The following is a 12,466-nucleotide window of genomic DNA, read 5'->3' as shown; positions in this document are numbered from 1 at the left end:
TATATTAATTAATTGGAATAACCAGTTTCTTTCCCTCTCCTTGATGTCTGAGATGACAATTTTCATGTTTCTGTCTGCAACAGTAAATGACACTTGGTTCCTCTTAATGAGCTGAACTGACAATACCAGTGGATATTTTTTGCTCAGCAAAAAAACTATAACATATAAAAACCAAAACCCCATCATGCATTAAGTACATCCCATGAGTTATTCAGCAACAGACATCTCCCCACCGTCTCTATTCCTGTCTGTTCCAGATACAGCTTTTCCTGTGACTTGGTTTCCAGAGCTGGTTCTTACTATTAGTTTGCTCTTAGGTAGTTGGTGCTTTCCACATTATTGGTGACTGAAACAGAGTGCTGCTTCTGGCAGGGTGGTTTTCTTGGTTTCTCTCTCTGTTTTTCCTTCTCATCTGGGATCTCTGCATATTCTTTCTTAGTCTCCTCTTGTTTTTCACCTCCTGTCTGCTGCTGTTTTTCCTCACTGCTGTCTTTCTCTTCAGGTCCTTAATGCTTTCCTTCATCTCCTCTGCATATTTCTCCATCCAGTCTATTCTCTGTAGGTTCTTATACTTCACTAGTCATGGTTGTATCTGAGTGCCTTCTAGTAGTGCATTAAGCAATGTGGCTAGTATCTGTCATGTGTTCTGTCAACTTCTCTCCAGGTGGAGAAGTGTGCAGTGGAGTGTTTTTGTTTGGGATTTTATTTTTTAATTTATAAAAATATGGTGTAAACACGTATTGCTACATATTCATGTTGAAAAAAGCAAGGTCAAAGGCATGCGCCTTGCACTTAGAGCAGACGTGGTGAAGTTTATGATGGTCCTTTGTTCCAGTGGAAAAGCTCTCTCCTGTGGCCCCAGACACTGCTGAACTTGCTACTTCCCAGCCAGTCTTTCTATGCTGCTGCCTTAAAGCCGTTTTCTGTCTCTTCCTATAGTGAGTCTTTTAATCTAGATATTCAAATGTAAAGTGCTGTTCTGTAGAGACTACTTTTTTCCTGTGCCTGCTGCAATGTTTATAAAGTTTGGTGCCACTGTTGTGGTGGAAACATTGAACCTGAACTGATGTGGTAGATAGGTGGAGGAACTGATGTTAACATCTCTGAAAGTGCATTGATTTGTGATCCTTTTTTCCAAGTCTACAGATTCAGTTTCTGATCTGAGATTTGAAAGAGACCTTTAACTCTTTTGAGTTATCCTTGATTCTTATACTACAGCATTGCCAATAGTGATACTTTTGCCACTATAAGAATGACAGATGTGGTAAAGAGGGGCTAGCCTGTTGTCAGCCAGATTGGGGGTTAAGGACCAATTACTCTTTGGCTTCGGTTTAAATCCTATTTTCTTGTTCCTTGCCATATTATTCTCTCTCTCAGCAGGACCTGGCTACCTTCAGGCCTCCCACTTTGCAGAGCATAAATAACAGCAATTTTACCACCTAAAAGGGGCATATATGGCAACTTGCTTAAATTGATAAATTAGCTTTTAGGAGTCTTCTGATAATTAGCACCTTCTTTTCTGAAGCACCTCACACTGCTCCTTCAGTTCTAGGTAGAATCGCCAAATGACTGAGGGAACCAATTACAAAACTAAAAGGCCCTAACAGTACCTCAAAAAGTGCACACGTTGAATACTCCAGTTATATATTGAGGGGGATTTGTGCCTTTTTTAAAAGTAGTGCAATCAAAGCAGCAGAGCTAGAGGCAACCTCCCTCTCAGCCAGGCATCACCCAGGTTGGAGAACAACAGGAGAGGGAAGCTGAATTTTGTACCTCACAAAACTGTTGATTATGGCAGACATCTCTGTGGCCTGCCCTGCATCTCTTGCAGTTGGTGAGAAGAAAAAGATTGAGTATTCAGGAAGGTTACAGTTACTTCAGAGGCCTCAGGTATATTTGTCTTTGGGAAACAGGAAAGGTTTGTGTCAGTGGAGACCTCTTCTTACTGCCTCACCTCCTTTCTTAAGGGCTTTTCTAAACATAAAAGTTATTGGTATAGTTAAAGCTGTACAGCCCTCCTAGTGCGGGCACAGTTATATCAGTATAAAGACACTTTATTCCTGTGTGGGGAAGGGGAATAGCTATACTATTATGTCACCTGTGTACTGATATAAGTGTATCCACAGTAGGGCTATTACTGGTATAACCACCTTAGTAGTGTGATTTATTTATTTTTTTTAAACCAAAGAAATAGTGTTTATACTGCTAAGTCTTAGTTGTAGACCAAGCCTAATTTTTTATGACCTGTAGAGCTTTTTAAAAATTTGCTTGGTTTTTTTTTTTTTTTTTTGGCCATAGAAATCTCAGGAATGTTGTCTTTAACGAAGATATTCTTTGTTCCAAATGTTCATTGGGTACTGATGTTACACCCATTTTAGAAAAACAGTTCAAAATAGTAAGATTCAAATTGCCTTTCCTCTCAATTCCTATGATATCATAATTTGATTAGTTCTTCAGTCACCATAGAATCATCTTCTACGGTAGATACAACCTGATTTTCTCATTTGTGCCTGGGAGGGCGGGAGAATCCTTTCCAGTTTTCTTTATAAGGCCTAAAAAAGGGTACATGCTTGGGTTATTTTTCTTTCCAGGTGACTTTTTAAGCTTTACTTAATGCTTCAAAGGTAGGGCCTGTCATTCTGTGTTAAGATATAAATCCTCAGGCTCCTATCTCTGATCTGCAGGAAAACCAAAACTGTCCTCCCTGATCTGGAGGAATATTTTTGTCTAGCTGTACAGAAATGGAATTTCTCCTTGGCTTTAGAACTGTATGTCTCTAAATATAAACAAAGAAAGAAGCTCAAGAAATTTTTTTTTTTTTAAAGCAGTCTCTCTCGTTTTTTAGTTCATCTTTTTTCCTCTCTGGAAGAGAGTCTAGCAAGACACTAGTCTGAGAGAATAAGAAGGCTCATAGTTCAAGATCTTCATCCAGCAGTCATGAAGATTCAGACTAAATGTTTTCTTCCTACAGCAGCTCCCCTGTTGCCTTTTTGAAGAAAGAGCATGTTCCGAATCTGAACCTGAAGGTTTGGAGGACAAGGTTTTATGACAGGTGGTTGTTCCTGAATATTTTAAGGTCATATGAATAATAAAATAGTAATCAGTAGAACCCTGCACGGATACAAAATTTGTATCCACATCCAATCTGCAAAAATGGTCTGTGGAAATCAGCATCTACGGATATAAGATATCCACAAATTTACAGGGCTCTACTCATCAATATACTTAACATCCGGCCTGAGAGACAGTAAGAGAGAGGAGAAGAGGATTAAAGAAGGAGGGGGAGGAAACCAGCAAAAAACTAAAATCCCTTCAGGATCAAAAATGTGAACTTTTGTATTCCTTTACATTCACCACTTCATGGTATCACTGAGGCTAAGCAGGCATGCTCAAGAAATGCCAAAAGATTCACTGAACAAACAAACAAAAGTTCTTGTCAGGGCAAAAATGGAAATCATATCTTATCTCTCTCTTCTGAAGATCAGTACTGCTCAACAAAAGCCCTTTGTGGCATGGACAAAAGATGAAGTGCAAAACCAGTTTTCCAATAAAGAAAAGCTCAAACCGACACTGCAGAAAATATCCCATATGCATGCTGCTTTTGATTTGATTTGGTTTGCTGACAGTTCATTGTATTAAATACTATGGCCAAGAGAATCCTTTTGGTCAGATTGTAGAAGGCCTGTCTCTAACCACTCCAGAGGAATGTTTATTCAAATTTCTGGTTAAGGGAGTGGTTGAAATGGCAAGAAAGAGATCCTATTGTTTTTAATATAATAAGAAATTAAACTAGCCCATTGTATAGGACCAGATAGCCATTTCATGGATACACAGACGTCGGGAAATCCAAATGCTAAAGTTTCTATAGCAAAGTAACAGAGCTACATGGCACTAATGGCCAAATCGATACTTTGGGATGCAATGTACACGGTGTTGAATGTGGCTGAGTTAATAGTTTGTTATGGAAACCTTGACTTCGCAGCTGCATTATGGTTGAGAATGTAAATGTGCAAGTGCAGCGCGCGTGCTCTCTCTCTCTCTCACCTGACCTAAAAGCATCTTTCGAGCACTCTTGTAATAAAGTGGGTACTGAAAATCTATTATTATTTGGTAAAAATGCTGAGAGATAAAGGAATTCACTGCCCTTCTCCCCAGAGATTTCAGAAGGTGGTTTTTAATTTGAAAATGAGGTTTGTTTTTTCTTATCTGTTGTAGGTATTGCACAGCTGTAACAAACTTTCTGGTGATGGGAGGATTCATGCTTCTTGCAAAGCCAGCAATGTAAGTAAATCTTTTCTAGTGTTTGTTTTCTTAATCAGAAGGACTTACTTTGTGTTAACATATATGCATGATAATGGACATGCAGATATATGTATTTATTTATTTTATTTTCCTGGCTTCCCTCACATAATCTTTCAGGACTTTTGGGTACCGTAATTTCTTTCCCATCAGATGAAGAGAAATTTCAGTATACCTGTCCTCATCTATGATATATTATCCCTTTTTATAAATAGTAGTGAAGGTATTTAGTTAGGTCTGCTTTCTTGAAGGTGGAGAAAGAAAGAGTAAACAAAAATTGACTGACATTTTAAATAGACTTGTCAGATCATGATTCATGAGAGCTTAGCTGAAGGCTAAACTTTCTATCACCCATTCACAATGCCTATAAATATGATCCTTATATAGATTACTCCCAAGTAAATCCATGGCAGCTAACTTTCTTCAAGAGCTAATAAGCTTAGATAATACTGCTCCTAACCTATCTTTGTTAATTTTGTAGTATTTAATAGTACAGCATTTTGAGGCACCTCTCTTAAGAATATTATTCTTTTCTTATTCTTGTCAAGGAGAAGACTGTCCCTTATTAGGTGAGTGGAACTCTTGTTTGACTAGAAGGAAGAGTAATTGTACTTTACTCTCCATAGTGTTGATCCTCTCAAGCTGCTCTGAATGATGTCACTGACGTTTAGTGTTTATTCTTTAAAATGGTGGTTATCAGTTGTATGATAACAATTGAAAATAACAGTTCATCTCTGTCAATGCAGAATTAACAACCTAATACATCTTTTGGCTCTCTTCATTCTTTGGAAAAGTGATTGCAATTTGGGGGTTATAAGTTGGTGTCTTAGGAGTTGCAGTCTTGCAAAAGTTTCTTGTTTCAATTCTTCCGGTGATATGGGAGTGACTCAGTTAGTTGTCCATCCTCTGGTGTACAAAGCACTCCATAAACCATGTCTGTGTTACCTCCTTTCAAAGTGTCCTAGGAGCCAATGCAAAGAATTCTAGAGTGCATCTGAGGACCATCTGTGCCTTGCTAAATATGAAATCTTTCAATGGAAAAAGGTTCAGACCCATCTACCTATGCATTGATCAATTTTTTTAATGGTGCAGTGTTGCAAGCTCTAAATACAAACTCCCAGTACGGGCAAAATTTCTGGGACAAACTGTAGATCCACTGACAATTTCAGATGCTGGAGCTACTCAGCATACTGAAATCTTTATCTAGTGTCACTGTCAGTAGTGACAGCTTCTAATACTGACACCTAAGTCGCATTAGATAGCTAACGCTTTTTCAGGTTCTGAAACTTCAGGGAGGAAATGAGTTTTAGAAATTTGGTCTGTTCCTTGTAACAAAAAACAAGAAGGTCTCTTTGCAGATAATAATTGTCGTTAGAATGAATCATTCATTCTGTGAGCGCTTTTCAGCAGGATAGTCTCTGTCAATGGTTAATGTAAGCTGATCTCCTATAGATATTTCCCAATATGGACATTTTAGTAGTCAAACCTTATATATGTAAACAACAAAAAAAGACTAAGTATAAGTTTCACCAGGAGTCCTAATTTGTTGGCAGACTCTTGGGTATTTCTTCTGAGACAGTGGGCAAGACCTGTGGGCATGAGGACTCTATTACTTGATACTGCTACAGAGACTTCCATGTGAGGATCTCAAAGCACTTTAAAAATGCAAACTACCCAGATCGTTAGTCTTGTGTCCTAAGAAAAGCAGTCGTGTCTCCAAAGAAGGCTTGTTTTCCCCTTATGCTTGTTGAACAAGAAGACTCCTAAATCTCATGGGCAGAACGAGGCAAGGTATATTCATTTGATATTTGTGCGGCAGCATCTTGCTGATCATGTAGAACTCTTAGATGTCCTGCTGTGCAAGTCTCCAAGCTGGTTCTTTGTTCTCTGTTGCTTGCCTTTTCAGATTGCTTGAGCCTCACAGAATTCCCTGTTCAAATAGCTTCTGTGAATAATTACCTGTGTGTGTGCACTCTCATCTCTCACACACACACACACACACACACACACACACACACACACACACACACACACACACACACACACACACACACACACACACACACACCTGTGTTGAAGGAAAGGAGAAGTGGGGTTGATTTTTGTGTGTGTGAAGAAATCTTGTTCTTGCTCCCAAATGTAGTATTCTCATAACTATTTCCATCCTCTTACATGAACTAAATTAATCCTCCATTTAGGAAATCAGACTGAAGATTGACTTAAATTCTCTGTGTATCTTTGAAGTAGGATATGATTTTTTCTAGCTGGGGGAAAAGGCTGTTCAACTTCATTGAACAACAGTGGCGGGGAATAGAATACACAAAGGTGTTTAGGGAGTTACATTGGAGCAAAGATAGGGACTTTTTATTGCACTTTGTTATGCAAATCACTTTTCTCAGTATTGGAGACGCATTAGTTTAACAGGTGGCATGGAAACCCATTCTCCGTATATATTTTCACCTGGCTAGTTGGAGATCTAATGGGAAAAAGGCAAGTAGCTGTCTAGTTTCCTCCTTGGAGAGTAACTGTTCCTTCAGCAAATCTGCGCATACATGCACAGTCACTAAATTAACTGATGTCAGCAAACAAGTCCAGTACTGAAGTTAGCATAGAGCTATGTTGCTGTGTTATAACTAAATCTCCTTAAACCATAATGGGAATGGATCCTTTGTGCTGTTCATCTTGCTCTTTTTAATCTCTGCTGGCTTGATGTAACCCCATAAGGGGAGCTCTGTAATAGTACTTCAAAGCATTACTAAGGTTTTGTTTTGTTATGTCATTCTTTCACCTTCAGTGACTTTTTAGGTAAAAACCAGGAGTTGTTACAAGATCTAGCTGAAATGAAGGAGGAAAACATACAGTTGGTCGAAGTGCTAAATACCCTGTTTTTCTTGCCAGTCAGACGACTTCATAACTATGCTAGAGTTTTGCTAAAGCTTGCTACATGTTTTGAAGTGGTAAGCCATCTTGTCATGTATGAAACTTAATTGGTAGGAGATTTAGGGGGGAGGGGGGATTGCTTGTTTAGTGATTTCATGGTTTGGTGATACCAATGTGTAATCAAAAACTAATATTTGTTATAAGGCTATACTACAACAATTTGATTAAAACCCTTGTCTCTTTAGGTTTATAAGTAGGCTTGGCAGAATTCTATTTTAATCACTGTCAGTACACATTGATTTCAGCTGACATGCTGGAATTGATGAAAAAAAATTGATTGGTAACAGTTGGTAGGTGTACAGCCTTCCCCCGCCGCCCACTTGTGCCTGCAGAGATTCAGTGTCACTGGCCTTGCCACCATGCAGGGAGCCTTCTGTGGCCCTGCTGTCATGGGCCTGCTCCCTCATGCCTGTGACAGCAGGGAGGAGGATGAGCCCCGGGACATGGGGGAGGCCATCCTATTTCTAAAGGGCTGTGCCCCTGGGCAGGAGCAGTTTAGTAGTGGGGTAGCCTCCCTCATTGTCAGAGGCTAGTCATCCTCCTTGCAGCCTTGGCTGAGGGTCTCTGCTCTGCCAGGCCAGGACTGCAGCCTTCTCCACACCCGCAGGGATCATGTGTCACTAGCAGCACAGGGAGCCCTCTGCACTTCTGCTGTCACAGAGGGCCTGAGGACAGAGCCACTCAGCAGCAGGGTGGCCTCCCCTGCAGTCAGGGGCTCATAACTACTAACCCATTGTGGTTGGTACAAATCCTTTGAAACGTTGTGTCTCACAGAACCATTTATTTTTGTTTGTTACCCTTTAGACGTCTCCAGAATACCAAAAACTACAAGATTCCAGCTCTTGCTATGAGACTCTTGCTGTCCATCTCAATAGGAAAAGGAAGGAAGCAGAATACACACTGAGCTTCTGGAAGACCTTTCCTGGGAAAATGACTGTATGATGACAGCTAAGTTGCTATTACCACTAGCATCCCATTGCAAGTTTGTATAGGCCTGGCTCTGAAGTCACTACTTTCCTCTCCCTACATTTCCCTGCTTTATGATGATGATGATGATCTACTTGAGCCTCTCTAATTTTTGGAAGTTTTAACCCAATATCTCAATTTGGCCCTTTTTGTAAACAATAATCATAACACAGACTGCACTGAAATTCAGACACTATCAAGCACATTTTAATAACTTTTTTTTTTTTTTTTTAAATCTTAATGGTAGGATTCCTTGAGGAGACCAGAACGTCGGTTAATCTGTGAAAGCAGTAATCGGGGGTTGTCCCTACAGCATGCTGGGAGATTCTCAGTGAACTGGTTCATTCTCTTTAATGATGCTCTTGTCCATGCTCAGGTGAGCCAGCTCCCATAGCTCTCAGAACTGAACTATTTTCACCCCAGCTGGTTGAAAGCATGTGACAATATTTCCATATGGTGAGTCTGTCATTCTTAATCTAGGTTTTTATATTGTGTCTCACGATGGTGCTGGGATACCTAAAAGTGAGAAGTATTGCCTGTTTCCAAAGAGTTGAAATAACCCTGTGTGTCCAACATAAAAAAATATTCATACATCAGAGTCTTCATTATGGCTTCACAGGTGTCATGGTTTGCAGCTGGCACTTGTAGGAACAACTAGCTTTCAGGGCCCAAGTCTCATGCGCATTCTCAGCTGCGGGGAGACAAAACTCTGGGGGAAGATACATCATAAGGAATTTGGGCTGGGGCAAATGGGTGTATGAGCAATTTATTTTTTGTTTTCCCCCTTCCTTCCCCTTGCTACAGTTTTCAACACATCATATTTTCCCCCTTTCCACGCTGTGGGTGGAGGCTCTTTCAGAAGAAGCTGGTAATGTGTGAGTATTCCTCTGTAACTAGTGTTCATTCTTTTTTTATTGCTGAAATAGTCAGATGCTCCTTAATAATAATAATAAAATTTGCAACCATTTGGACTAAATCTTGTAAGCCAGGCATGGTACAGGATGTGTCCTTGGTCCATATATTTGTCTAATGTAGTTCTATTTATTTATTTATTTATTTATTTATTTTGTATTTCACTGTGCTTGGTTAAAATAGCAGAATCCTATATTCTTGTTTTTGTACTTGTTCATGCACTCATGTGATTTACAGTTGGGGTGATGAGGAAGAGTGCAAAAATTAGCAATTTCTGAGACTCCTTGTTACTGTTTTCTTTTAAACTAGCAGTTAAAGCTAAGTGATGCTCACTGTAACACTCATTTAAAAAAAAAAAAAAAAAAAGCTAACCTATCCCTCCTTCGGTAAGAAATCTAGGTTATTTTTCCAGGCTGAAAATTTCACCAGCTAGTGAAAGGTCTTTTCTTGATTGGTTTTATTCTTGTTTCCACTTAGGAATGGTTTGAAGGTTACTACACCAGAGGAACACTTCATTCTTCTTTCATCAACACCACAGGAAAAGGTAGGCAGATGCAGAACTTCTTAATTACCTCTGGTGACACTAGAGAGACAAGGTGGGTAAGCTAATATCTTTTATTGGAGCAACTTCTGTTGGTGAGCGAGACAAGCTTTCAAGCTAGACAGAGTTCTTCAGATCTGGGAAACATAGAGTGTCACAGCTAAATACAAGATTGAACAGATAGTTTAGTATAAGTAAGTAGTTATCACATATTCTATGGGACCAATCAAGGTAGAGTGGACTGTTAACATCTCTGTAGTAATAGGACAAAAACAGAGGGGTGGGGGCATAATGGCTTATAGATTATTGTAGTAAGACATAAATCCGGTGACTTGATTAAGACCATGAATTTTAGTGTCTGACAAAGTTACGAATTTAAACTCCCAGTCTTGTTTTTTGAAAGTGCATGTTTCTTTTAAGGATGAGGACTGAGAGGTCATGTATAGAGTGAACGTTTTGTGAAAAGTGTTCATCAACAGGTGATACGATGTTTTTGTCTTGTATCATTTTCCTGTGTGAGTTCATTCAAGATTGTAAGGATTGTCTGGTTTCACACACACCTAAGCATTTAGTGCACTGGGTGAGGACCACATGTTGTGATAGAAATGTGTAGGACCCTAGATCTTGAAAGGTGTGTTATGGGAGGAGTTGATCATTGTAGCAGTGGAGATATGTCTGCAGGTTTTGCATCTGTTGTTCTGGCAGGGTCTGGTACAGTTTTGAGTAGGTGTATCCCGGTCTGTGGGTAGCTTGCTTTTGATGAGCTTGGAGAGGTTGGGGGGGATGTATGAAGGCCAGAAGTGGGGGGTTCAGGAAAGATTTCTTTCAGGATGGGGTCCCCATTGAGTATGGGTTGTAGTTTGATACCCCATATGGGTTTCATTGTGGGGTGGTAGGTATTGAAGCAGGTTCTGTCAGAGTACTTGGGTGGCCTGTTCCATGATGTGATCTACTTCTCTGGTGAAGCGTGGGTTTTTTTTTTGTATTGTTTTTTGTTTTTTTGTGAAGGTGGTTTTGTGTGTTTAAGGTGTGTATCCCGGACTTCCTTCTCAGAGCATCTTCTGTGGTGTCTAAATGCCTGGCTGTAGATAACAGATTTCTTGAGGTGGTTGGTTGAGAGGTTACTGGACCTAGGAAGATAGGTGTGGTGATCTGGGAGGTCCTTGTATATATTGTCCATAGGGTTCCATTGTTTGAAGCTGATTGTGGTGTCCAGGAAGTTGATGCATGTGTCCCACAGAGAGTTTAATGAAGAAGTGGTGGTTGCTGAAATCTGAGGGAATGTAAGTCATCTGTCCAGATGATAAAAATAGCATCAATATATCTAAGGTATTTCATTGGTTTTGGGTGCATTTGTCCACAAATTCTCTTCAAGGGGGCCCATGAAGAGGTTGGCATATTGGGAAGCAGTCCTAAGACCTATGGCTGTTCCCATGGTTTGGACAAAATGTTTGTTTGTTGAATGTAAAATTGTTCTGGGCAGGGATGAAATTGGCTGAGTTTGATGTGTTTGTTTGGGTGGCTATCTGAGGGTTGTCCATGGTCTTGTAAATATTTGAGGCAGGCAGCTATGCTGTCACTGTGAAGGATGTTGGTGTATGTTAAGGATTTCTCACCCTTCTCTCCCCCCCCCCCCCCGAGCAATCCATGTAATGATCAAGAGTGTTGGTTTGTCCACTCTGGTATCCAGTCAGATGATTCTTTTTTCTTATGATCCTCAGTGAGGACATAGTAATTGTGAGTGGTGTCATCATAGTTGTGAAAGAATTCTTCAAGACAGAATCACTGGAATAATTCTTCTGGTTCTCCACATGTTAGTATGGTATCAGGTTCTGTGGAGGGGAAGAAGTTCAGTCCCTTAGACAGGGGTGAAAGTAACTTAAAGGACTTACCGGTATGCCGGAGTCCTGAGCAAGGGGCGTGGCCTCAACCGGAAGAGGCAGGGCCTTTAAATACCTCGGCCCTTTAAATCAAGCTTTAAAGGCCCCGGGACTCCAGCTGTGGTAGTGGCGGCTGGGAGCTCTGGGCCCTTTAAATCAGCTGCAGAGGTGGCTGGGAGCCCTGGGGCTCAGGGGCAATTTAAAGGGCCCAGGGCTTTAGGCCTTTTAAATCGCTGACGGAGCCCTGCCGCCACTACCCTGGGGCTCCGGCAGCGGGGCTTAGGCGACGATTTAAAGGGTCTGGGGCTCCCCGCAGCATCCGGAGCCCCTGGCCGTTTAAATCGCCTACCGAGCCCCGGGGTAGTGATGGCAGGGCTCCGGCAGTGATTTAAAGGGCCCGGGGCTCTGGCTGCTGCAGGGAGCCCCGGCCCCTTTAAATCACCAGCATGGGAAAGCCGGTCCAGTCTGGCACAGGGTACCAGCTCTTTCCAGTACGCCGAACCGGACCGGCTTACTTTCACCTATGCCCTTAGAGTAAAGATAATTCAGCTCTAGTTAGGGGTAGTCTTGATTAAGTTTGATGATCAGGCGTCATGTAGCGTCCAAGTGGTAGGTACTGGTGCCATGTTTTTTTCCTGGAGGTGGCAGTCTGCTGTTGCAGTTTCACTTTTTGGTTTTTTTTCCTGTTGGATGACTGTCATGAGATATAGATATTTATAGTTGTTTTGGATTTCTTGTGTGATTTGCAGGTAACTTTCCTTATATATTTTTCTTCTGTTTCTTCCTCCTCCATGGTGTTGGAGTGTATGGTGATACTAAGCATCCTTTTATACAGGGGATATGGGGAAAATACCTGTGAGACAAGATACACCTCTGTTATGTGAATAGGTATCGCATGTTAGCAGTATTCATCCAAGGAACTAAAAAG

At 40.8% G+C, this 12,466-nt stretch overlaps 1 protein-coding gene across 1 annotated transcript in view; it reads left to right on the top strand.

The window, feature by feature from the left end:
• Window positions 1-12,466, top strand: part of ALS2 (alsin Rho guanine nucleotide exchange factor ALS2) — a 66,214-nt gene that overhangs the window by 22,450 nt on the left and 31,298 nt on the right. Inside the window, 6 exon segments of the mRNA XM_037912038.2 lie at window positions 4,216-4,281; window positions 7,094-7,256; window positions 8,044-8,175; window positions 8,453-8,581; window positions 9,010-9,080; window positions 9,595-9,661. Coding sequence (XP_037767966.1) covers window positions 4,216-4,281; window positions 7,094-7,256; window positions 8,044-8,175; window positions 8,453-8,581; window positions 9,010-9,080; window positions 9,595-9,661 — 628 coding nt within the window.

Source organism: Chelonia mydas, chromosome 11 (assembly GCF_015237465.2).
Source record: "Chelonia mydas isolate rCheMyd1 chromosome 11, rCheMyd1.pri.v2, whole genome shotgun sequence".
NCBI lineage: Eukaryota > Metazoa > Chordata > Testudines > Cheloniidae > Chelonia > Chelonia mydas.
Note: the sequence above shows the minus strand (reverse complement) of the source record. Positions and strands in the feature narration are given on the sequence as shown.